Source organism: Cupressus sempervirens, chromosome 5, assembly GCF_028749045.1.
Source record: "Cupressus sempervirens isolate cs-2001-9-10 chromosome 5, ASM2874904v1, whole genome shotgun sequence".
NCBI classification, from domain to species: Eukaryota; Viridiplantae; Streptophyta; class Pinopsida; order Cupressales; family Cupressaceae; genus Cupressus; species Cupressus sempervirens.
This window is the reverse complement of record NC_143122.1, coordinates 305,650,938-305,676,648: the sequence shown is the minus strand read 5'-3', so window position 1 is coordinate 305,676,648 and position 25,711 is coordinate 305,650,938. Positions and strand designations below refer to the sequence as shown.

At 36.0% G+C, this 25,711-nt stretch overlaps 1 protein-coding gene across 2 annotated transcripts in view; it reads left to right on the top strand.

Annotated features, from left to right (window-relative positions):
- The window catches only part of LOC149555799 (SEC12-like protein 2), a 163,286-nt gene that overhangs the window by 120,373 nt on the left and 17,202 nt on the right, over nucleotides 1-25,711 (top strand). For both annotated transcript variants that reach the window (XM_089829955.1, XM_089829956.1), the window contains exons 4-7: nucleotides 17,203-17,297; nucleotides 17,472-17,571; nucleotides 17,668-17,740; nucleotides 17,835-17,955. In XM_089829955.1, the coding sequence (XP_089686081.1) occupies nucleotides 17,203-17,297; nucleotides 17,472-17,571; nucleotides 17,668-17,740; nucleotides 17,835-17,955 (389 nt within the window). The remainder of the gene's footprint in view (nucleotides 1-17,202; nucleotides 17,298-17,471; nucleotides 17,572-17,667; nucleotides 17,741-17,834; nucleotides 17,956-25,711) is intronic.

The following is a 25,711-nucleotide window of genomic DNA, read 5'->3' as shown; positions in this document are numbered from 1 at the left end:
GAAGTAACATTCCAGTCATCGCAGGCAGACTTTGGACTATTAAAGGTGGAATGTTTTACAAGATAGTCTATTACGTTCTTGATACTGTGAGTTTTGGTGACCTCTGCATGTGAGAAGTTGATAATATCTTGGAGTTCCATTATTGTGGGAGTAGTTTTATATAAGTGTTATGTAATTCTTGAGAAGTTTCTGGGAAGAGAATACAGTGTGGAGAGAATACGATGTTAGTCTTGGTGAATTGATTAAGAGATTGTCATATCTGTCTTTGTAATCATCGTGTAGTGGTTTTTGTATGTTATTCGAATGATTCACATAAGTGTCATTATTATATTCTAGAAGCAGTTCTTATTCTGCAAATGTCTATTATGTGATCACAGCATGTGAAGAAGTCATTCATCTGACTTAGCTTGTGTAGCGTTGTTTTGATCATATGATCAAAGGCATTATTATTTTGTGGGCTGGGTTTTTTCACCCTTAGGCAAAGGTTTTTCCCTGGATAAAAATCTATGTTTCTTGTGCTTTTTTATTTATTTTTTATTTTTTGTCTTTTGTCCTCTACTTATATTTCTGGTTCAAACTTAACATGGTATCAGAGCCAGTTAAGGCAAGATCAAGAACTAGAATGCATCCATAACTGTGAATAGTTATTGAATTGGACAAGTATGACATTTTTTTGATTGGGAAGAGTAGAAAAAGAAGTGGCCTCTTGACAATGTTCATACAGAAGGCAAGAGTCAGTGCCAATGAAGTTGTGTGGGATCAGCTTTGAGGATTCTTTCCCAGAAATGTTTGAGGGCATGCACTGTTTGCATTGCTTTTGCCATTCCTGCATGACCCGTTATATGCATTCAAGGCTTCATTAGAGGGGGAAAAACATTTACTGCCCCTATGACTCTTGTGGAAGAGCCCTTAAACCTCAAGAATGTCATTTTTTTTCCTGCCATCAGAAATCTTTGATCAGTGGGCTGCTGTGATCGTGGATGCTTGAATTCATGAGTCTGAAAAGAATGTAGTGAAGAAGATTTATAGCTTTTCAAGCTTGCCCAGGACCACAAATGGCAAAACTATGGGAAATGCAAGGGCATGATTTGATTGACATGTGGCTGCAATCACATGACATGCAAGTGTGAATATGAGTTCGACTGCATAGAACTTATATAATGAAATGGGAGTCCTTTCTAAGGTTAGGAATTGTCTGAAACACTTCTCGGTGGAATTTATTCGTAACATGCAGCATGATTGAGCTGAAGTGATCTGTACGCACCTATCATGTCTGTGAAAAACTCTAGCACTATCTGTATGCACTTGGGACGAAGTCTGGACAGAACAAAAGCGAGTGGAGTGTGTATGTGGTAATTTATACCTCTGGTTGTATCATCTCTGTGATATTTATGTGCATTTTCTATCAATACATAGCAATGAACAAGCATTCCAGATTGTTGTATGTTTTGATCTTGTCATTTATTACCATAAAAGTTGAAGGTGTGGGATTTACCAAAGCCAGCTCCTTAATTTGGGTTTAACTGGCAGCCATGTAACTAAAATGATAAAAGATCCACTCTGTGTACTTTTCTGAATGATCAATCTTACCATGGGATGGTGATGAGAAGATTGGAATCTTTGCAGGTTGCTGCAGCAGACATATTAATGATATTTCAGATTTTGACTGACTGATATTAGTTAGAGACTGAATTATTTGAACTCAGTAATTTAAACATTCATTTTCCAGAAGTGTCTTCTTAGCCTTCATGGTTGGAAGTTTGTTTTGTATCAAAAGAGGACACAAGTCATTGCTTCTAAAGGTTATTCTTGATTATTGAGCCTGTAACAAGGTGCACTGAGCTTATTTAGCTGTCAATCTGAGATTAAATGTGCTTAAGGATGATTAGAGATTGAGAGATTGCATTCAAGGTAGGTAGAACCTGATGCGACCTATATGGAAGTTATGCAGGCTGAAGAATGAAGACTCAGACTGTCTTTTGAACAATTTCTTCTAAGAGGAGGAGATGACACTCTGAGGGAGCTTCTTTGTAATCTCTTAGGCAGCAGGGATCAAAAGAGAGCTTTGTGAAGAAGTCTTTATGTCAACTAAGAGGGTTGCTATATTGCAAGGCCAGTTGCTAAATTCCATGGTAAACCTCTTCAACAACAATGAAGAGAATTGCAAAGTCAATTTGGATTTGGTAGCTCCGCAAACTTTCAGCGTAGAGTGATCTGTGAGAGTGATCTAGGATGAGGTTGAGGAGGACAGTCCTAGGTTTTAGCATGTCAGAAGTTTTGGAGGTGTGTGTTGAATATAGTTCCTCCAAAGCAAGCATTGCAAACAATCTTTGATCATAGAGGTCAGGAGGTTGATGCAAGGACTTCAAGATTCATAGGGAGCTTGAGTGGTATATGGAAGGTGCCAAATCCTTTGCAAAAGATCAATAAGTTTGTGTAGCAGTGTAAGTGCTAAAGCTCCTTGTTTGGTCATTCATTGGAATCAACTCTATTTTTATATGACTTTCAAAGCAATGAAAACGCTGCCCTTGTTGAGAGAGTTTAACTATCCATCATAGGAAACCCTAGACAACAAGATAAGAAGGTTGATATCAGATTCAAAGGGCGTTTGACCTTGGATGGGGAGGTTAGAAGGTTGATATCAAATTCAAAGGGAATCTAACTTGGACAATGAGGTTAGAAGGGTGATAGAGCCACATCATCATGAAGACTTGTTAATGAGAGAAGTTTGAGGTGAAATATCTTCTTAATGAGTTCTTCGCAAGAGAAGTTTGAGGCGCAATCCCTTGTGAATGAGTTCTTTGCATTCGAGGTGCAATCCCTTGTTAATGAGTTATTCTCTACGAGAGTAGTTCGATGTTCAATCCCTTGTTAATGAGTTCTTCTCTACATGAGAAGTTCGAGGTGCAATCCCATGTCAATGAGTTCTTTGCGATAGAAATTCAAGGTGCACAACATTGTTAATGAGTTCTTCTCTATGAGAGATGTTCGAGGTGCAATCTCTTGTTAATGAGCTCTTCCTTGCTAGAGAAGTTCAATGTGAAGTCCCTTGTTCCACCCTCAAGGAGCAACCACAATAGGGGTCATGTGTGTGATCCATGACTTTCTCATTATGCTCTTATGATTCACCCTCTAGGAGTAGCTATGGTGAATGTTGTTATGTTGAGATAACAATGTTTATTGCGAAAATCTATTGTGAGATGGCAAATTAAGATCTTTTTCTTGCTAAGGAGTGTTGAAGTTAATAGCTGCAAGATAGATCTTAATATAATAATTTGTCTAATCGAGCTTCTCAGATTTTTGTTTGGTGTTGTTTCTATTGTCCTCTATTTTCTATGGAGTTGTAGAGACATTCCTATCCTGTCACCAATACCCTCTAAGTAAAGGCTCCTCTTTATATTTGGTTTGGAAGTTCACAGTTTGTAATGTCTTATATTATCTCTCTAGCTTGAAAAGCAACATCTTCTATCTTCCCTCATAATCATGCTTAAAGCCTGTGGTTATTGGTTCCCGAATTCATATGGGGAGTTGTCTTCTTGTGTTGTATTGAGAGTGGCTTGCCTGTTTCATTCTTAATAAAACTAAATGATCATTATGTTACCATTTGTTGTTTTATGGTATTTGGAGTAGCAGATGAGGTGCGAGTGGGACATGTTCCTATAAAGGGTATGGTTGTCGCCTTTTGTCTTTATTGAAGATTATAAATGTCTTATCCATTTGGTCAGCACTCGAACTTGTGATGACTTGGCTATTCCTCATAGTTACTTCGCATTTACACGTCGGTATGATATGTTGCTTTGTGGGTTCAAGTCACCTCGTTCATTACGTGTTCGAATGCTCTCTTCCGCCATCTTTTATATTCGTAGGAGTTATTTTAAAGAAGATTATTGATCGTTCATGTGATGGTTTTGTGTATGCTATTGTGGGTGTTGTGTTTTTTTGTTTGTAACTGTTGACTCTAGCCTTTCTGCATGAGCTTCTTCTAAATGAGGCAATGCTTTAATCACCGTAGGCGGACTTTGGATTATTAGAGGTGCAATTGTTTCATAAGATAGTCTATTATGTTCTTGGTATTGAGTTTGTAGCTTTAGTCGGATTGATTCAATCATGAGATACATTATTGATGGCAAATCATCATTTAGACAAATATTCTTATATATATAATTTACTATATATATTATATTATATATGTATTATATTATATTATATATATTTATATTATTGTTAATATATTATTATTGTCTGATGATGATTAAGTGTAGAGACATGTCTCTCATATTTATAAGTCTTCAAATCTGCATTTGGAACATATTGATACAATGGCAATGTTATTGCATTTGTAGAAAATGATCTTATAAAACTCAACATGCTATTAGAGCTAGACTGCATATGTAATGAAATAAATATATAAGAGAAAATCAAAGGTTGAGACTTGTTACATCTAGAGAATCGAAAAAGACAAGAAGGAAGACTGTGGATATAGATTAGGGAGTCACAGTAACTGAATAACATAGAGCAGAGGAAAAGAAGGAAATTACATCCAACAAACATTATAATCTGCAGACTTATCAAATTACTGAAATGATGTGTTCAACAATATGGATGGAGGAAATGTGATTGATCATGTGTACTCGCATGGATTGAAATGGTGATATTGTTACGAAATACTTAACTTTGAAGAAATGTAGACTTCCTTCAATATTGGTGACGATAACCATACAAAACTATGCAACATATTCAGTGAACAAGACACTACCCTCAATTGCTGTAAATTGATTTGAAGCGCTCCAAGCAAGAAATAACTCTCTCAAGACAATCACCGTGAAACTAAACCAGAAAAGTGGGATGTAAGAAGCTTGATAGATGGGTATCAATCGGGTATGAAGAGAGAGTGATCGTGTGTAACTGTAACTGCAAAAAGTATTTTTGAGAAGAATATTAATAGTGAAAGTTTATGTTTTCCAGTATCTCGATCTGTATCCAGGTGATATCTTGATTGGTTTGATAGCTCATAAGAATCAAAAGATGATGAAGTTCGTATATGAAACAGCAATTCTTAATAACTGATTTATTTCCTTAAGCTTTAAAATGGAATTGGTGATAATAATCCTAAACTAGAAGATTGGGGTCGATTTCTTAAGTTGCAGAATATTCTGTGTCTTGGATAAGCCCATTCTCGGTGTGGGCATTGGGTAGATCATTCATAATGTAATATGTTTATTTGCCAATATTAAATACATCCCAAAATTCGATAGTAGGGGCTCAGTATGTACATATACTCCAGTATGTACATATACTCCATCGATGGGATTACAAACCAACTTACCAAGTTGAGCCCGCACTATGAGAGGAGAACTTGGGCTGTGAAGGAACTCTACAGTGGGCTGTAAACGATCCTTGTGGTGGAGTGCAAAGATAGAGAATGCAAATTGGGGTGGGGCTTTGCCATTCAAAATTTGTAGATGGAGGCCATGAATTGGGATTGTGAAGTTAACTATCATCGAAGATGGAGGATATTGAAGATGCCAACATGGTAGAATGTTGGGTTGGGGTCGCGAATCTGAGACAATAGTAGACCAAGTGCGGTTCATGAATAGTATGTTTGAGAGTCAGAAGAGAATAGAAATTGGGCACACATCGTATAATGTGTTTGGAGCTATAAGGAGCTGCACACCATGACTGGAGGTACTAGTTGACTGTGGTTCATTTCTTTGTTAATGTTGGAGAGATTTGTAAGACAATGTGAATGTCGATAGTGTAGAGAATCAGGAAGCTTGAGTGAAGCCACAAGCCAAGGATAATGATGAGTCAAATATTTGCAATCTGTGGTGCCTTGAACCAATACGAGAATCAGTTGTTTTAGTATGTTCAATAAGAATGAAAACAAAAACCAATACTAGAATCAGTTGTTTTAGTATGTTCGATAAGAATGAAAACAAAGTATGCTGATAACTGTGAGTTCGTTATATTTGATGAAGCATACAAAGTTGAGAGTTTGTTGGGATCTTGAAAAATAATCATCACAACAACAGATTGTCACATCATGAATGAAATTGCAGTTAGATTAGCTCATGGGAAAGTAACCACATGGAACTGGAAATTTTCGTATAAAAATGGCGATACTAGGACTGCACTTTGTGTTGAAAATTTTAAAGACACTGACTCACACTTTGTCTACCACATCTCAAATGCAATGGAAATTGGAGTAAGAAGCATTGGGCGAAGTGATTACACTCTGCACATAAGCCTTTGATGTGACCATGGAGAATTAGAAATGGGGTTTTATGTCAAATATTAAATCTGAATCCATATCCAAATGACTGTTGGAGGAAACTGTGAAGGAGCCTTGATGATTGTTACAATAATATATACAATTGCAAGCTTGTAAATATGAGATTTTTTTGTTATTTTATACAATTGCAATCATTGAAGTTGATATTGATCCTTGTGCACATAGAGGAACTTAATTAAAAATATTAGAGGAACTTAATTAAAAATATGTAAGGGATGAAGCATCATGGATTAAAAAGAATCGTCAAGACAATAGGGCTCAACCAATGAGAGGGAGCACACTGAGAAGGGATTTATATTCTAAACTCAACTAATAAGAAAGACATCTTCCATGATTGGAACCATGCATGCTTCCATGTCAGAAGAAGCAACTAGAGGATTAGCTTCAGCTAACTTTAAAGGATTTTAATCATATTAATTCAGAGGAAGTGGACCTTTTTGAGTTAGTCTCTTGTGAACAATGTTCTTTCAAAGAGGAGGATATAAGAGTGGGAACTTTACATTGTTGGGGGGAATAATAGTCAATGTTCCGTTCCCACTTGAACCATGTTTAGAAAGGAGATGTTCCCTTCTCAAATGTCTATGGATCCTCATGTGCAAATAAGTATTCTTATGTTTTACATTTATGTACTCGTTATAGTCTCTCTCCTATTTGTAATCCTACCATAACAATTATTTGCCCTGATCGTTTCCTTTATTTGTGAGGATGTTCTTGCAAAAAAAGAAGGTTGGTACTTTATCCAATATTGTGCAGACTCAATCTTATGGCAGCAGCTCTACAGAAGTTGTGATCTAGACTTCATTAGTCATCTAGAAGCGAATATTCTTGATGATTGAGATTGTGAGTGTTCTTCCATTAAGAGGGAGTCTAAAACTTCTTCAAAGGTAATGTAGGAGCTCACAAGATTGATATTAAGAGGGCATCTAGAAAACACAAGCGTGTGACTATATGATTTTGATGGGCCTCCACCTATATACATCATGAGGAAGTAGTGATTGTCACTTGAAAATTGAAAGATTAATATCAGATTATGAGGGAGTCTGACAAGCATGCTTTGACGAAGAGAGCCTCAAGAAAAGTTTCAAGTGAAATTCCTTGAAAGAGAAGTTTTAGAAGAAAACCCTTGTTCCACACTTTAGGAGCAGCTATGGTTGGTCCACCCCTTGACTTGGTTCATGGTGGATCTCATGTGAGTTACTACATGATGCTGTTGTGATTTATGTCATGGGAGGTGACAATCTTTCATTTGATATATGTGTGAAGTCGCTATTATAAGGTGACAATTTTAGCAATAGCTTGACCATATTATCATGATAGACTTTATTAAGTTGTTGTCTTGGAATGTGTCGGTAATCATGTTAAGAAAATGCATCATGATTAACAACATTAAACTGCTGTCCCAGAATGAGCCAAAAATTATGATACTGTGGCTGTTGTGTTGTATTCTTGATCTATTGTCATGATAGACAACATTAACTTGATGTCCCAGACTCTGTTGGAAGTCATGACAATAAGTAAATCATGATAAGCTGGAGATCATGAGATCAAGACTGATTATTTGATCAACTATGGTTTGTGTACCGAAATGTGTCAAAATTCAGATACTATATATTTTTAAAGGCATATGCATTTTTGATGCAAACTCAAATATGAGATTATTGAGATTAAGAAATTGATCATATCTTCCCTCGCTAAGAGAGAGTGTTAAAGTAATAGCTTCGGTTGGATCTGATATCAATATATGGAACATACATATGCGTATGTATATGTATATACATGTATATGTAAATATATATACATACATATATGCATATATTTGATTTACTTCACATACTGATATCTCATGCTATTTGATACTTTATAATCATGCCTTGGTCGGGCTGTATATATTAAAATATATACTGTGGTAGTTCCTCTCATGTATCAAACATCGATTCATGACATTAATGGTGCTATATTTGTTGTTATGTTATTTGATAGTCTACATTTAGTTGTTGTCCCGAAGTGCTCGAGATCAGATAACGCACATCTTTTTAAGATATAACATATTCTTTTGGTAGGCATCAAGGACTTGATGCCACTGCATATACCAAAAGAATATAAGTATGATGAATATCATATGATTGATAATTTTTGTTGAATCATACTTCGGATTATATTGAAAGATAACATCTAAGTTGATGGATATATGTTGATATGCCATTCCAAGAATATTGTATTGATCTGATATATCTCCATCAGCTCGAGAGCATAATGTGTTCTATAACAATCTACCCTAGCTAAGAGGGAGTGTTGAGTTTGTAGCTTTAGTCGGATTGATTCAATCATGAGATACATTGTTGATGCTAAATCATCATTTAGACAAATATATATGTATAAAATTGTTAATATATTATTATTGTCTAATGATGATTAACTGTAGAGGCATGTCTCTTCATGAGATATGTATTCTCTCATATTTATAAGACTTCAAATCTACATTTGGAATATATTGATCACAATGGCAGTGTTATTACATTTGCAGAAAATGATCTTATAAAACTTAACACTTGGTATTGTGAGTTTCAGTGACAATTGCATGTGAGTAGGTGATGATATTTTAGGTTGCCATTATTGTGGGAAAAGTTTTAAATGTGTTATGTAATTCTTCAAAAAAAATTGGGTAAAGAATACCGTGCGTAGAGAATACAATCTAGTCTTGGTGAATTGGAGATTCTCATATCTTTTTCTGTAATCATCATGTAGTAGATTTTGTATGTGATATGAATGATTCACGCTAGTGTCATCATTACATTCTAGAAGTTCTTATTTTGTAAATGTTTGTTATGTGATCATAGACTATGAGAAGATGTCATTCCTCTAATTCAGCTTGTGAAGCATTGTTTTGATCATATAATAAAAGGCACTATCATTTTGTGGGCTGGGTTTTCACCCTCAGATAGAGATTTTTCCTAGGATAAAAATGTGTTTCTTGTGTTTTGAATTTTGTCTTTTTTTATTTGCTTATATTTCTAGTTTAGATTTAACATATTCAACCTTAATAGGGTCCTTTTTAAATGTTTTTTTGGGAAAAATGAAGGCTAGAAACAATAAATTTTTAATTGATTTTGGTTTTTTTTGTTTCTTTTGAAACCAGTAATAAAAATCATTATACCTACATGTAGATTGATTTTTTTTAGAAAACATGGCACAAATCTGAGGACAGCCCTAGTACTGAAAAGATTCTTTTTCTTAACTTCTCGTAATTTGGCAAATTGATAATCAATCTTTATGTTTTTGGCCGCATTGAACATGATGGTGATGCCCAATTCAACTTATTGTGCACATAAAAATTCAGAGGAAGTCAGACTTGGACGAGGAGGTTAAAAGGTTGATAGAGCCACATCATCATGAAGACTTGTTAATGAGTTATTCTCTACGAGAGAAGTCTGAGGTGAAATCCTTTATTAATAAGTTCTTCTCTGCAAGAGAAGTTCGAGGCGCAATCCCTTGCGAATGAGTTCTTTGTGCTCGAGATGCAAATCCTTGTTAAGGAGTTCTTTGCAAGAGAAGCTCGAGGTTCAATCCCTTGTTGACAAGTTCTTTGTGCGAGAAGTTCGAGGTGCAATTCCTTGTTAATGATTTCTTCTTTGCGATAGAAGTTTGAGGTGCAATCCCTCGTTAGTGAGTTCTTCTCTGAGAGAGATGTTCAAGTGCAATATCTTGTTAGTGAGTTCTTCCTTACTAGAGAAGTTCAAGGTGAAGTCCTTTGTTTCACCCTCTAGGAGTAGCTATGGTAGGTCCATGCTTTGGGGGTATCCATAGTGGAAGTCTTGTGTGTGGTCGATGACTTTCTTTTTATGCTCTTATGATTCACCCTCTAGGAGTAGCTATGGGGAATGTTGTTATGCTGAGATAACATTGTTTATTGAGAAAATGTATTATGAGATTTTTTGTTGATATTATTTTGGTTGCATCCTTGTGCACTTGTCACGAGATGGCAAATTGAAGATCTTTCTCTTGCTAAGCGGGAGTGTTGAAGTTAATAGCTGCAAGATAGATCTAATTGAGCTTCTTATAAATTTGTATGGTGTTGTTTCTATTGTCCTCTATTTTCTATGTAGTTGTAGGGACATTCTTATCCTATAACCAATACTCTCCGAGTAACGACTCCTCTTTATATCTGGTTTCGAAGTTCACAGATTGTTGTCTTATATTATCTCTCTAGCTCGAAAAGCAACATTTTCTATCTTCCCTCCTAATCATGGTTAAAGCGTGTGCTATCGATCTGCGGATTCATATGGGGAGGTGTCTGCTTGTGTTGTATCGAGAGTTGCTTGCTTGTTTCATTTGTCATAGAAGTAAAAGATCATTATGTTACCATTTGTTGTTTTATGGTATTCAGAGTAGCAGATGAGGTGCGAGTGGGACAGGTTCCTATAAAGGGCATGGTGGTTGGCTTTTGCCTTTATTGAAGATTATTCATGTCCTATCCATTTGGTCAGCGCTCAAATGTGTGATGACTTGGCTATTCCTCATGGTGACTTGGCATTTACATGTCGGTATGATATATTACTTCTTGGGTTCAAGTTGCCTCTTTCATTATGTGTTCATGTGCTTTCTTCCGCCGTACTTGATATTCGAAGGAGTTATCTTAACAAAGATTAGTAACTGTTCATGTGATGGTTTTGTGTATGCTATTGTGGGTGTTGTGTGCTTTTGTTTGTAAATGTTGACTCTAGCCTTTCTGCATGATCTTCTTCTAAATGAGGTGACGTTTCAATCATTTCAGGCGGACTTTGGATTTTCAGAGGTGGAGGTGTTTCATAATATAGTCTATTCTGTTCTTGGTACTGTGAGTTTCAGTGACCTTTGCATGTTAGTAGTTGATGATATTTTGGAGTGCCATTATTATGGGAGTAGTTTTATATATGTTTTATGTAATTCTTTAGGAATTTTTTGGCAGAGAATACAATGTAGTCTTGGTGAATTGGAGATTCTCATATCTTTTTCTGTAATAACCGTGTAGTAGATTTTGTATGTGATCTGAATGATTCACACAAGTGTCATCATTATATTTTAGAAGCAATTCTTATTCTGTAAATGCTTGTTCTCTGATCACAGACTATGTGAAGAAGTCATTCATCTGACTTAGCTTGTGAAGCATTGTTTTGATCATATAATCAAAGGCATTATCGTATTGTGGGCTTGGATTTTCACCCTCAGACAGGTTTTTCCTAGGATAAAAATCTGTGTTTCTTGTGTTTTGAATTTTTTTTGTTTTTTTTGTCTGCTTATATTCCTGGTTTAAATTTAACATTTTCAACCTTAATAGGGTCCCTTTTTAAAAAAATTTGGGGAAAAATGAAGGCTAGAAACAATATTTTTTAAATTGATTTTGTGGACTTTTAAAGAAACCAGTAATAAAAATCATTGTACCTACATTTAGATTGAGTTTTTTAGAAAATATGGCACAGATCTCAAGACAACCCGAGTACTAAAAAGATTCTTTTCCTTAACTTCTCATAATTTGAAAAATTGCTAAGCACTCTTTATGTTTTTGGCCATTATGAACATGATGGTGATGTCCAATTCAACTTATTGTGCACAAAAAAATCACCTAAGGTTGGATCTCTCAAGGACAAAAGAAAGAGCTTAATGAATCAGGCTTTGATACCATGTATGAGTTAATGAAACAACCACAAGAGCCCAGCATCATCTTCAAGTACAACTATCACACAAAAGAGATCAAGCAAAAATAATATACTCTTCAACAACCTTGAAATTGTTTATTGATTGCACAACAATGAATTAGAGGTACAATATAGTGCATAAATTAATTGCTTTTATAGAAAGCAATACCCCTATAAACAGAAAAAAAGCTAGTTCAAACTAAAAAGACAAATTAGAGTTATATGGAAGTTAGAGGCAAACTAATCTGAACTAATCTGAACTAAGTAAACTTTGTTGAGGTTGATGAAAGCTCAACCCCACAACTCCCAAGAATCCCCTGCATGCAAACATCTGCCACAGAAAGAGAGAAGCAAAAGCTATAGAGGCTAGTACTCCGAGATCCACAGATGAGACATTCTTGATGAGCAAAAAGAGAAATTTCTATAATCATAAGTGAATGAATAAATTAGAAAGAGATCAATCCTTATAAAAGGAGACCAAAACCCTAACAAGTAAAACCTAGGTTGCATGATAATAATTAATAAAAGAATTAATTATTCTATGCCCAAAGTTTAGCTTTAGTAAACTAGAGATAATAAGTAAATAATTAAATCATATTGATTTAATTAATAAGAAAATACTTTATTACTTTAACACCTCCCCTTAAGATAAATTTAGGAAGTAGCTAAAAACCTAGAAACTAATACTGAAAGTAAATTTGGGTCCCGACAACAAGGCCTGATGAGGTACCCAAGCACATCCAAATCTCTGAAAAGAGAAATAGAGTAAACCACATGGGAAAAAACCTACTCCAAAAAGAGATGGAAATAATGCTAAAAAGAACTAGTGAAGGATTGGAGAAGCCTCCAAACTAGGGAATGTCTTAGAAGATAGGAACAAAAGATGATCATGAAGAACACCACTAAAGCATGAAGCTGCAAACATTGCCAAGCTGTTCATCTGAATAACCTCCACTCTATAGAACATGACTAGGTAGAGAAGAGCAAGTCTGAAGAGTTGATCAATCGAAGATGAAAGGTATCTTCATGGCCTCCAAAAATAGGAATGAAAAAATGCCTATATGGTAAATGATCCATCTCACCGAAATGCATAGGTATCTAGCCACTGCAATCGCCTATTACATAGGATCAATTACTAAATACATAGCTCACTCCATTGAACCAAGAAAGCAACACAACACCCCTATAATGCTAAGAGGTAAGACATGAACATTGAAACTGAATGCAATATCTCCTGCAGAAAGAAGAACTAGCAACATCAAGGGTGCAAAATAAGTACAAGCACTTATAATGGCACTTGTCATTGACACATCATGAGGCTAATGTCGTGGAAGGAACACTCACTTGACAAAGGAAGATGGTGAATATGGCCAACATGAAACCCCGCAAGGCACTTTATAATGTAGTGCGAGTACAACAAAACACAAAGATGTGCAAGATCCCAAAATGCAATAGAGTGACACTTTATCTCAGTGCATTTGCAAAAAATGCATACAAATGATGTCTAAATAGACCAAAAGAGACATAAGGTTGGTACAATGGATAGTACAACCCATGATGAATCATTTGAAGTAACAAAATTGATCCCTGAACCTGAAACAAGCAAGATATCCACCAAAATGCAAAAAAACAAAAAACTGAATAAAATATGCTTGGAGCAAAATCTGGAAAAACAACTAGCATCAATGGAAAGAGTACAGAAAGACCTTTCCAACGATATAAAAATTTCCCAGATCAAAGATTGGATGTTCAAGATATGTCTCTCAGAGTGCAAGATAGAATCTCTGAATTTTACTAAATAAACTGGCAACCAAATAACATCAAAAGTCCAAATAAACTGCACCATCATGACATGCTTGGAATCAACTTTCCAACGATATCTCATTTGTGAAAGACAGAATCCGAATGAGCAAGTTATAGCCAAAAAACATGTAGGTCAAAAAAGAGCTGGAAAAGCAAAATATAAAAATTACTGCAGTGGGATACGTGCCAAACGCCTCGGTTTTCATGCCAAAGTGTCTCAATTTGCATTCCAAAACTTGATTTGCAAACTAAAATCTCAATTTGCTTGTCTAAAGATCTAAATGTTTAGTAAAAAAATCTTGATTTGCGTGCTAAAAAAAAGATGGAAAATGTGCCCAATCTTGGAGCAATTTTTTTCCCCTCAAACTCCAATTGTGTCCAAATTGGACAAATTTTATATGAAAATAGGGGTTTTTGGGAGCTCAATGGTGATGTCCATTTGGGCTCAAAGTGCATAAAAAATCAGTGACCCCCCCAAATCCAATACAAAAATCCTTGAAAAATGAAACCCTTTGAAAAAAAGGCACAAATCTGAAAGCCAAGCCAAACCTCTCATAAACAGAACAGGGGCATGAAGATCTGGAGCTCTAATACCATGTTGAAGTTGATGAAAGCTCAACCCCATAGCTCCCAAGAATCACCTGCATGCAAACACCTATCACAGAAAGAGAGAAGCAAAAGCTACGGAGGTTGGAATTCCTAGATCCACAGATGAGACATTATCGATGAGCAAAAATAAATTTCTATAATCAAAAGTGAATGAATAAATTACAAAGAGATCAATCCTTATAAAAGGAGATCAAAACCCTAATAGGTAAAACCTAGGTTGCATGATAATAATTAATAAAAGAATTAATTTTTATATGCCCAAAGTTTAGCTTAAGTAAACTAGAGATAATAAGTGACTTAATAATTAAATCAATATGATTTAATTAATAAGAAAATACTTCATTACTCTAACAAACTTAAACTAGGCATGTATGTGCAAACATGTGCTTACTTATGCATATGAATATGCATGAGAATATTCTTGAGCGTGTATGCAACATATGCACATGTGCCTAATGTATGCTTTAAAAAAAATGTTGTCCAATGTATGAAAGAAGATAATCCTTATTTGTGGTTTTGATTGTGACGATTTAGGAATCTGCAATAGGGGATGTATGTTTGTAGATTTTGTGATCATGAATCATCATAAGAGTATTACTTGTTTATACTTAAGAGTTTGATGTGCTATTGTTTTGCCCAATAATTAATAAACAACAATAAACAAGAACAGAAATAAGAACAATAGATGCAAAACATTTATCCTAGTAAAACCCTTCCACTTGAAGGGGAAAAACCCAGCTAGACAACGAAAAATATCAGTTTATTGATCATGAAATGTTCAAGTACAATTTTTTAACTTGACACAATAGATATAAAGAATAGAGACTCATCATTACACAATTGAATGTCTCTATAATTTTAAACATAAAACTCTTTATATTTCCATGCGTATGCCTCTACGCATGATGCATGGCATGTCTCTTTATATAATATCATCTCAAATATTATCGCAAATGTCTTCTTTAGCTGAAGATGACCATAACAATTATAATGGTCATATTTCTATTTCATAAAATCAGAGATAAAGATCTCTATCGCAGCTACAATCTTCAAAATGATGGGAGTTCAGTACCCCCAAGGGGTTGAGGGGCAATACTCATTGTGGGGATTAGGGGTAGCACTCCGAGCACGTTCCCCGTGGCAATATAGGGTAGGGTGGATGGACAAAGTCCGGACTCTGTGCTACCAAGTCCGAATCAACACCTTGTATCCACATAGTTCCTTCACGGAAAACATTATTTTTATATTTTTAAATAAATCACAGTAGACTTGTCACAAACCAAACAAGCATTGAAAGATTAAAAGTTTTCTTTTAAATGTCACTGAAATCTTTCTTATATATTTTAGGGGACAGCTGGCTATCCTTGGTCATCCCCTAATCTACTTTCCTAAATTTGGCACAGCAAGGGTACAGGAAGGAGATGTTTCCTAGGCATCTACGTGTCCTGGAGACGTCTCCTACAGGGGACAAAGCTAAAAAGGTGGGGGATATCTTGTTGAGGAGTACTGATAATTGAGTTTTTAAATGGAGAAGTGCTGAATGTGAAGTGAAAATAATGGGAAAAGAATAAAAATAAAGTGCAAGAATTTTCAACATCCTCACTGTTACATGTTAGATTCTTCAGTGGGCAGAAAAAATACCCTGGGAAAAGATTGCTGCTTTATTCCCTTCACAGATAACAATTCTTTAGATGTCTCATAGAGATGTTTCTCTTCTTTGTACTTGAAAGAATTTCTTCAATGCTTTTGTCTTGCTTGCCACTGCACTTGCCTTACAACTGTTGAGGCATGCCTGACAAATCCATTTGAAATCATTGATATTGTACTTATAGAGTAATGGTGAGTGTTCAACTCCTTCTCAATCATTTCATTGAAAACTGTCAGGTTTAGATTCTTCTAGTCACTCATGTCCATTCCCCTTTTCACAATTACAGACCTGTGGAGGATAACCCTGTGGTCTACACATATCCCCAGTTTCAGAAAAATGGCCTTGCAGACATTGGATTTGAGATCAAAGCAGTTGTACATCATTAGAACTTGATTAGGTCATTGAGCATTTACACATCAAAAGATCAATTCTATGACTTCCCTTGTGTTTCCACAGTTAGCTCTTCTTTGTACACCACTGGTCATTGCTGATTTGTCAAGTTGTCACTATTTTGTTATCTTTTCCTAGCTCAAAATAAGCGGTCAGTGGACCATCCCTAATGCTGTATCTATTGTTTATCGTTGCTTTTAATATCACTCTCTATTGTGGGCAAGATATATCCCACCATTTTTCATTGTTTGCTTGTGCATATTTTGCTAGAACCTGAGGAATAATAAGTATTTTAAAATAAATATTAGATTTGATGTTACTGTTAATTCTGCACACTTATCTTGCCCAGGGATCCATGCAAGGTGAAATTTGAAGCATGTGGTGCCTTTTATCCACAAGCCATGAAGATTTCACACCACCATTCCTATCTCTGTATGATGTAAATAATAGTTCTTAAAAAGGAACTGATGAAAAAGAGATTGAAATAGTAAGATCTTAGAGTGGAAGTAAAAAAATGGAAACAGAAATCAGAAAATAAAAACAAAGAATTACTTACCTGTCAAAATCTGGTTATTAATTTTGTTGAATTGGTCCGCAAGCACTTGTAATTTGTAAAGATCACTTGGTGAAAACTTGCCTGCAACTCATTATGGTCTGTTTCACAACTTATTGCAAGTCAGCAGGTAAATCACCAAGTTTGTTGAACTATTTCTCTAAATGATGAATGATTATTTTTTCTCTATTTTTTAGTGTACCTGGAGTGATAACAAACTTATTTTGTGTTGCAGGATGATGGGCACTTGAGGGTTTTTGAGTGGCCAAGTTTAAATATTGTGCTTGATCAACCTGAGGTTCATAGATCTATCAGGGATCTGGACTTCAGGTATAAAGGACCTCTCAAAGATTATGCAATTATTGTAAACAAGGACATTATGCAATTATTGTAAACAAGGACATTATATATTTTCAATTGGGATTTCAGATTTGATTTCCTTGTCTACGTACATATAAATAATGCACCTAGAAATGATTGGTGAAATTTCTTGCTTCACCACAGCTCAGATGGCACTTTTCTTGCATCCACAGAAGATGGCGGGCCTTGTAGAATTTGGAACCTTAAAACTTCGACTCTAGCAGCCTCATTACCAGTGGACATGGTTCAGATATTTTGACTTTTTTCCTCTGAATTACTGTGGCATAATATTTTCTTGTGTTTATCATAATTCAATGCCTTGCCCACTTTGTTTACTCAGGGTGAAAGGATTGCATTCAGTAGGTTTTCACGTGATGATGCAAAACCATTGCTATTCACTGCGGTAAACCAAGGTGGGACCTAGGAGATATTATATATTATCTAAATATTGTTTTTAGGCATCTGTCCTACTGCTGTTTATATTCATACCAAAGATCTGTTTTATAGGTGGCAAAGGCCTTATTGCATATTGGGAAATGAATACCTGGAGGAAGGTTGGGGCTCGGACATTTGAGAAGGATGCCATTAACACCTTCAGTGTTTCATTGGATGGAAAATTTCTTGCAATGTAAGTACTCAAACAACCCGAGAACAATCTAGTAAATTTAGCGCTGACATTCTATATGTGAGTGCTTAGTCTACAATTATGTATTGATTTATTATTTATTTGTAGAGAACATCATTGGTGTATTTAGGAGGATGCTTAGAATGTAATTAGAGTGCATATGAATAAGAAGGGAAAAACTGAAAGTGGATGATAGGAAATGAAAATGTTGAAAATTGAAATATCATCACAGAACAAAACTTTACAGTTTGATTACTGAATTATATTATTTAAGTGGCAGTAATATTTAAGGGAGGGTATTAAAATAATATTCAATAATTTAATTTAATGATCATTAATGTCTCTAAGTCAGTATTTAGAAACTTTCTTTGTTTCTTTCTAAATAGTTTTCTTTTCGAATTGTCAATCGTTTCTTTTATGGGAAGTTCTTTTGTAATCTTTTATTAAAGAGTCTTTTGCTCATTCACTGTACAGTGATTATCTAAATCATTTCATGTTTGACAAATTCATGTAAAGGTTTCATAACATCCTTCCCTAATAAGTTCCAAAGTTCTTGAACAAAGCTAGCAAACAGACAATCTTGACGAGGCGTCATTGATATTTTGTTGTAATCTCCCCATTTTTAGCAGGTTTCTGCAGTTGGCTTGGTCGGTTCACCATTGCGACCCTCGTGAGCTAATAGTGGATTTTGAGGGTCTTAGTTGTGGGGTTCTAGGCTTTCAAGCAGCCTGTGGTGTACTTTGGCTTTGTTTGAGGGACTTATTATTTATAGTAAGTCAAAGTGTTGGTTCCGATGAGCTAAGTTGAATTAGAGGAGTTGAGTGGTGCTCTCAGTTTTTATTTTGGGCTTCTGGTTTGGGCTACAAGAATCTTCGAGGTAGTGCCTATTTATAGTAAGTCACCCCCCCCCCCCCCCCGTTAGGCTCATTCATCGTCTTTCTTCATTAGGATCACTCTAGTGTTAGATTTCGATTTTGATGCTTCTTCAATTGTTTTCGCAAGATGGGTGAATTATTATTATTCATCTAAATATGTTGAAGTTGCTATTTTTGTTGTTGTATGTTGATAACTTCAGCATCATAGCTCATTGAAACCAGATCGAAAAGTTTTAAACGTGGGTACAAGAAACAGTGGCCTTTTATGTCAAAATATTATGTTATGGCAGAAAAGTTCATTTTTTGGAGTCAAAAGCAATTAATAATTTATATTATAATGGTACTTTATTATATTCTAATGTTGTGATGAGGAAGCTTCTTAAGCGAAGTTCATCTGGGAAACTTGTGCCATTTGGGGATTATAAATATGAGGCCATTTGATGGGAAAGACATACCCTTGAATATTTATTTGCTTTGTTGCCTTTGTGGCTTTTTCTGAGGTTCTGAATTTTGCCCTTGCTGAAGTATAAGGGTTAAGACTGAGAATTATTCTAGATGTATTATCTCCATTTTTGTACCACTGTTGCTTTGGAGAATATAATTGTGCTGAGAGATTGAGGGGAGTTGAAATCATATTCTTGCTATCTATTAGGGGTTCTGTACTGAGAATTCTTGAGAAACTGCATAGGCTGGAGTTGTCTACAATTGATTCTGAAGAAGTTGACTGAAGAGGAATCAATTAAACAATCTCTTGGAAGAGATCAATTGGCTTGTGTAAGGCAGCAAACACCTGGAGTACTAGCATTTGGGGCAGTTTACATTTCTGTGATCAGTCATATCTGCCAGTGTTAGAGTTTTCAGGGCCCGCATTTAATAATACTGGCCTGCATTATTAGTTTGAAGTCTAGCGATTGGAATTTCAGTGTGGCATCAGACCATAAGGAGGCTGCAACAATCTAACAGGGTCCTGCGTTCAAGTAAACAAGTCTACAAATTGGATTAGGAGACCTGTGTTCATTTTCGGTTGGGCTGCGATTGCAAATAGAGGACCTGCACTTCATTGCATGAGGCTTGCGTTAATGTTCTGGAAGGTGCGATCAGAATTAAAGGCAACACATGCCCTATTTTGCCTACTGTGACTGTCAAAGAAGTTCAGCAGCAACCATTCTAGGCTTTTTGGGAGAAATCGATCTTCAGCCTGGAGCCTTGAGCTATCAAATCAAGCTACAAGTTCTAAAATAGTCAAATATAATCTGTCTTTATTTCAATGCATATAAGTAAATAAAATTACATGATGTTTGAAATTCAATTCTAGAATTATGGTATTATTGTGAAGTGAAAAATCACAATGTGCAAGTTCAGATCTGTTTCATAGTGGTATATGAATTATATGCTACAAATTCCATTATAGTTTCAATTCATTGTTGCATAACTAGAATAGTCAGAGCTGCTTGCCAAGTGTTCAATGAAATGCCAAACATTCTTTAGTAAGGAAAATTGGAGTCTGTCTAAGCTATAATTGATTGGGCTATTACAGTGGTATCAGAGCGGTTTCCTGCCATCATGTGTTGTAGGAAAGTTATTTTTATTTTGAATCAGTTGTTGTTTTGGGAGTGACCAACACTATCTTTTTCCAGCTATGAATAGATTCAGGAGGCCTAATAGTTCAAGGAGCTAGCAGAGTAGTGAGAAGATAGTAGGAAGATAAATGCCTTGAGGGCTTGTTGAATCCAGAGACGGTTGAGAGGGCAGCGAGGTATATGGTCTTGGCCTTTAGAAAGTAGGCATGAAGGAGGCTTGAGTTTTTCTCGACAGGTATCCATGATGTGGTTGGACCTATATTAGGACAAAATATGCTAGTCTTATCTGTAGTGTTGATGATGGACTTATCTCACCGGGATAGGTGGTTGTGTCAGTGGCATCGGAGGAAGTGGCATTGAGCTTCAGTAGGTTGAGGCTCCTAGAGTTGTTGCTGTAGTTAGTGTAGAGACAATTGATACATTTGTTACCACTAATAGTTCAGGTTCTCTCAGTGAGGAGATTATTATTGGAGATTTATATGTCAGTTGTTGTAGTGTTGCTCCAATACAAAAGGGAGCTGCTTCCTTAGATGGGATTGATGCATGTATGGAGTCACCCAACTGCGATGTTGGTGATTTGGGTGTTATAGTGGAGTCAATGGGTGTTGGCTTATGCTCTAGCATTATTGATTTACAACTTGGTGTTGAGTCATGTGTGCAAAGTTAGGTGTTGGCAGCTGAGACTTTATTAGGAGATATGGATGTAGATAGCATGGATACATCTGATGATCCATTTGATGATGCTATGAGCTGCATTGGGCATGATACCCTTTGCCAGTTATGGTATGATGATTTCGAGGAGGTTTTGAATGGGTCCTAGGATAAGGATTTTCAGGGACTTTCCGTTGAGGAAATAGAGTCAAGCTAGGAGTGATACAACGAGGACTTCTGCTTCTTTAAAGGAGGTGTCAGTTGAGGTATCAAGTAGTTGTACCTCAATTGCAGATGTGTGCGAGGACAGTAGCACACAAGTAGTGAGCAATCTTGTGGTGAGTAGTCCTAATTTGATTTCCTATCACAGTGCAATTAGTGAGACAAGAGGCTTGCATAAGAGGCGGGGGTTACAAAGGTATCATGTGACCAGTCAGCTAAAGGTGAGTGAGAGTGACATTTCTTTTGCTCGTGAGCATTATAATGCTATCTGTTAGATGCTAGCTACATCTGGTTGGGGTCCTCTTATGTCAAAAGAGCACGATGATAGTAATCTTTCCCTAGTAGATGTTGATGCACTTCAAGAGGCTGTCAGGATCTTGAAGCATAGTTACTCGGTTAGTTACTGACAAAGATTACCTACTGGAGTGAGCTAGCACTTGTAATGAAACATTGTTAGGGAAAGAGGAGGAGGTGGCTGAGCTCACCCAAGAGCTTGAGGTGATTTTGGACTCTCTTTAGTGTACTTAGTTGGCTTTTTTGGAGTCACAATCACAGTTGGATGAGGTTACCATGGAGTTAGAGCAAGTATAACTGACACCAACCCCAGATCTTGTTCAACTGCATATTGTGGTTGGTAGTGGGTTTGCTTCTACAATTGTGGATGATGGACGATATGATGTGGTCGACACATTCGTCCAGTATATGGGTGCAGTAGGTACGAAGGAGGTGAGAGCATCAGTTGAGGATTGCAGTGTGGTTCTGGTTGGGCCACATTTTTAGAGGGATCAACTGCTGGTTGTGGGGTAGCAGGTTGATGCTTCCACATATAATTTCTGCTGCACAAAGTGTTTCATGGAGTATCTTTTGGAGAACTCGAACGTGTGGGAGGATTCATACAGAGGGTCTAAGGGTACTTGCATCCGTAGCTCTCCTGCTATTCAGAGGTTTGTGGAAAAGATTGTAGAAACTTTGTCTTTGATACTTCCCCACATGGATCTTGTGGTCGGCTTTGGTGAGAGAGTTACCCAGGATCTTGCCTGACCAGTAGTTCAGAGTCAGAGATTGGAGTTGTGTCTTGATTCCTAGTTTGATATTGATGAGCCCTTGACAAAGATTGGGAGTTTTTATCAGCATTAGACGTAGTGCTCATCACCTCTCTTTTGACCCATAGGTAGAGGATTTGGTTTCATGTTAGTGTGGGTTGGCTCCAATTTAGCACCATCTTTGGCAGATGGGATCGATAGCTGCATGTTAGACCACTTGTGGTATCTCCACACCCAGGATAATTTATTAGAGGTTGGAATTGGTGATAGTGATTCAGGTACTTATGGTCATTATCATCTTCACAGTGTAGTTGGGTGTGAGTGTCAGTTTGATAGGGACTTAAATGTTGACAGAGTTGGTTTTTCAGCTGGATTGAGTTCTGATGAGTTGTTACTGCCATCAATGCCTTCAGTTAATTTCCAGGTGATTCTGTCATTGATATCAATTATTTGGGCGCTAATGCTATAGGAGTTGCTTGTACACAATAGGGACAGTATGTAGTTCTACCCTTGGGATCCAGGTGGACTGTGATGTTCATTTTTCTCCTGGGGACAAGCAATCTTAGGGAGGGAGGACTGTAATGTTCCCATTTTTAGTGGATTCTTGTAGTTGGCTTGGTCAATTCACAATTGCGACCCTTGTGAGTTGATAGTGGGATTTGAGGGTCTTAGTTGTGGAGTTCTAGGCTTTCCAACAACCTATGGTGTGTTTTGGCTCCGTTTGAGGGACTTACTCTTTATAGTATGTCAACCTATTGGTTTTGATGACCTTAGTTGAGTTAGAGGAGTTGAGTGATGCTCTCAGTTTTTATTTTGGGCTTTTAGTTTGAGCTTTAAGAATCTTCAAGGGAGCATCTATTTATAGTAAGTTATCCCGTCAGGTTCATTCATCGCCCTTTTTCACTTGGATCACTCTGGTGTTGTCAGATTTCGATTTTGATGCTTCTTCAATTGGTTTTGCAAGACGGGTGAATTATTATTATTATTCATTTAAATATGTTGAGGTTTCTATTTTTGTTGCTGTTGTATGTTGATCACCTCCGTATGATAGCTTGTCAGAACTGGGTCGAAATTTTTTAAATCATGTGTACAAGAAACAATATGTCAAAATATTATGTTATGGTGGAAAAGGTCATTTTTGAGAGCCAAAAGCAATTATTAAATTATATTAAAATGACACTTTATTATATTCTAATGTTGTGATGAGGAAGCTTCTTAAGTGAAGTCCATTTGGGAAACTTGTGCCATTTGGAGATTATAAATATGAGGCCATTTGATGGGAAAGGCATCTGATTGAATATTTATTTTTCTCTTGTTGTCTTTGTGACACTTTTGAAGTTCTAAAACTTTGTGCCCTTGGTGAAGTATAAGGGTTTGGAATCTACTACTAACATATTGTAGATTCAATTCTAAGAATTATTCTGAGATTGCATGGCAAATTGTGCCGAGGTATATGATTTGTCATTTCTCCTACTGCATTAACTGTTGCTAAGGATAAGTTTAATTTTTCTTACTATCGGAGGTTGTTCTAGAATTTGTGAAGGGATTCGCCAGAATTGTTATATCAAATTGTGTGCTTGTTTATTTGGAGTGGTTGAGCACCCATTTATATTTGTCATTGGGTGTTATTTTCTATCTACACTTTGGGAGTAGCATCTTCCATATGTGCAACTGCATTTTTTTGTTGAAGAGTTCTTTTGCTGCCAATAGTCTTCATTTCAAATGGTTTCAAGGAATGTTTTACTTGTAAGTTCATGGATTGTAGCTTCTAATTTTTCTACGTATTGTTGGTTTAGATAATAGGGGGTATTTTATCAATTGTGTTGTTGGTATTTTGTGAAAATACTTAGTATCTAAGTTGACATTAAAATCTGGAAATTTCAGTTGTATATTCTCTATGTAATATCCAAATATTTGAGTTGAAATTATTATTGCAAAATCTTCTATTTTGCTGCTATATTGTTATCAAAAGTTGCAAAACCTCAAAAAACAAAAAAGAAATCAATTCTTTAGCACAAATTGTTTGAGAGCCAACAGGGCTTATTACATTTGTGTGGTAGATTAAAATTATAGTTATATTTAGTATAATGGTCAGTTATGTCAGTATTTAGAAACTTTATTTGTTTCTTTATGTTTGAGTTGTCAATCATTTCCATTATGGAAAGGTTTTTTGTAATCTATTATTTTAGGAGTGTTTCAGTCCTTTACTTTGTTATCAATTCTCTAAATCATTTCAATTTTGATGGATTTGTTTAAAGGTTCCATAACATCTTGACCCAATAAGTCCCCGAATTCTTGAGCAAATCTAGCAAAGAGACGATCTTGACCAAGCGTACTAACCCACTTCAAACCAAAAATCACACTATGCACCTTAACCCACTTCAAACCAAAAATCACACTACACTTTAACCCACTTCAAACAAAAAATCACACAATGCACCTTGTCTTTATTCGGAAAACCACATTGTACACCTTGCCCTTATTTGTAACATCCGGTTATCCGTGTCTAATTTATCATTCAACATAAGCATAGAATACAGTTATAACTTCGATTTCATAGGAAGGTAGATAAGATTTACTGTTAAAAATAGTTATACAAAAATTTCTTAACTAAAACTTGAATTACCATCAAATGAAATTACTACAGAAATTGAAAACCACATACCTCAGAAAACTAAGTTCGAATCAAACTAGGGATGCTTCTGCAACCACCCGGCTTAGTCCACAAATACACTACAACAATTTCATATGACAACTATCATCTAAAAAAACCGCTATCTTAAAATCAAATTAAATATTGCTATTATTCTAAATTAGGGCATCACATACCACTGTATCAATTAGGGCATTGTTTACCTTTGGTTCATTTAGGGCTTCTGATACCGCTATCTCACTTAGGGATTCCAATACCACAGATTAATTTTAGGGCTTTTGCAACTACGGATTCAAATTAGGGCTTCCGCGACAACGGATTCAAGTAGGGCTTTCAATACCATTCTATCATTTAAGGTTCCAGCTGTCACCCAATCAATTAGGGCTTCATATTTCTTTTCCTTCTGATTACTTATCTGTGATAGTTTTTCAAGATTAGAGAAATAATTATATTCAATATTCATATACATGAAAGTAAAATGATGATAACAATGAAATACTTCAATTTAATCTTACCTCATAAAAAAAAATGATAATACCTATTTCCGATAAACAATTGAATGCATGGCTTATCTCTGACTGACACATATCCAACCTCTTGAGAGAGGTGAAACATTGTCAAGGGCTTTACCACCCAACCTCGGACCACAATATATCCCCACACGATCTCTAACGAGGAAGGCCCTCCTTACCTGGAATTGACAGGGGACATTATTCCATCCACTGGGCATCATGA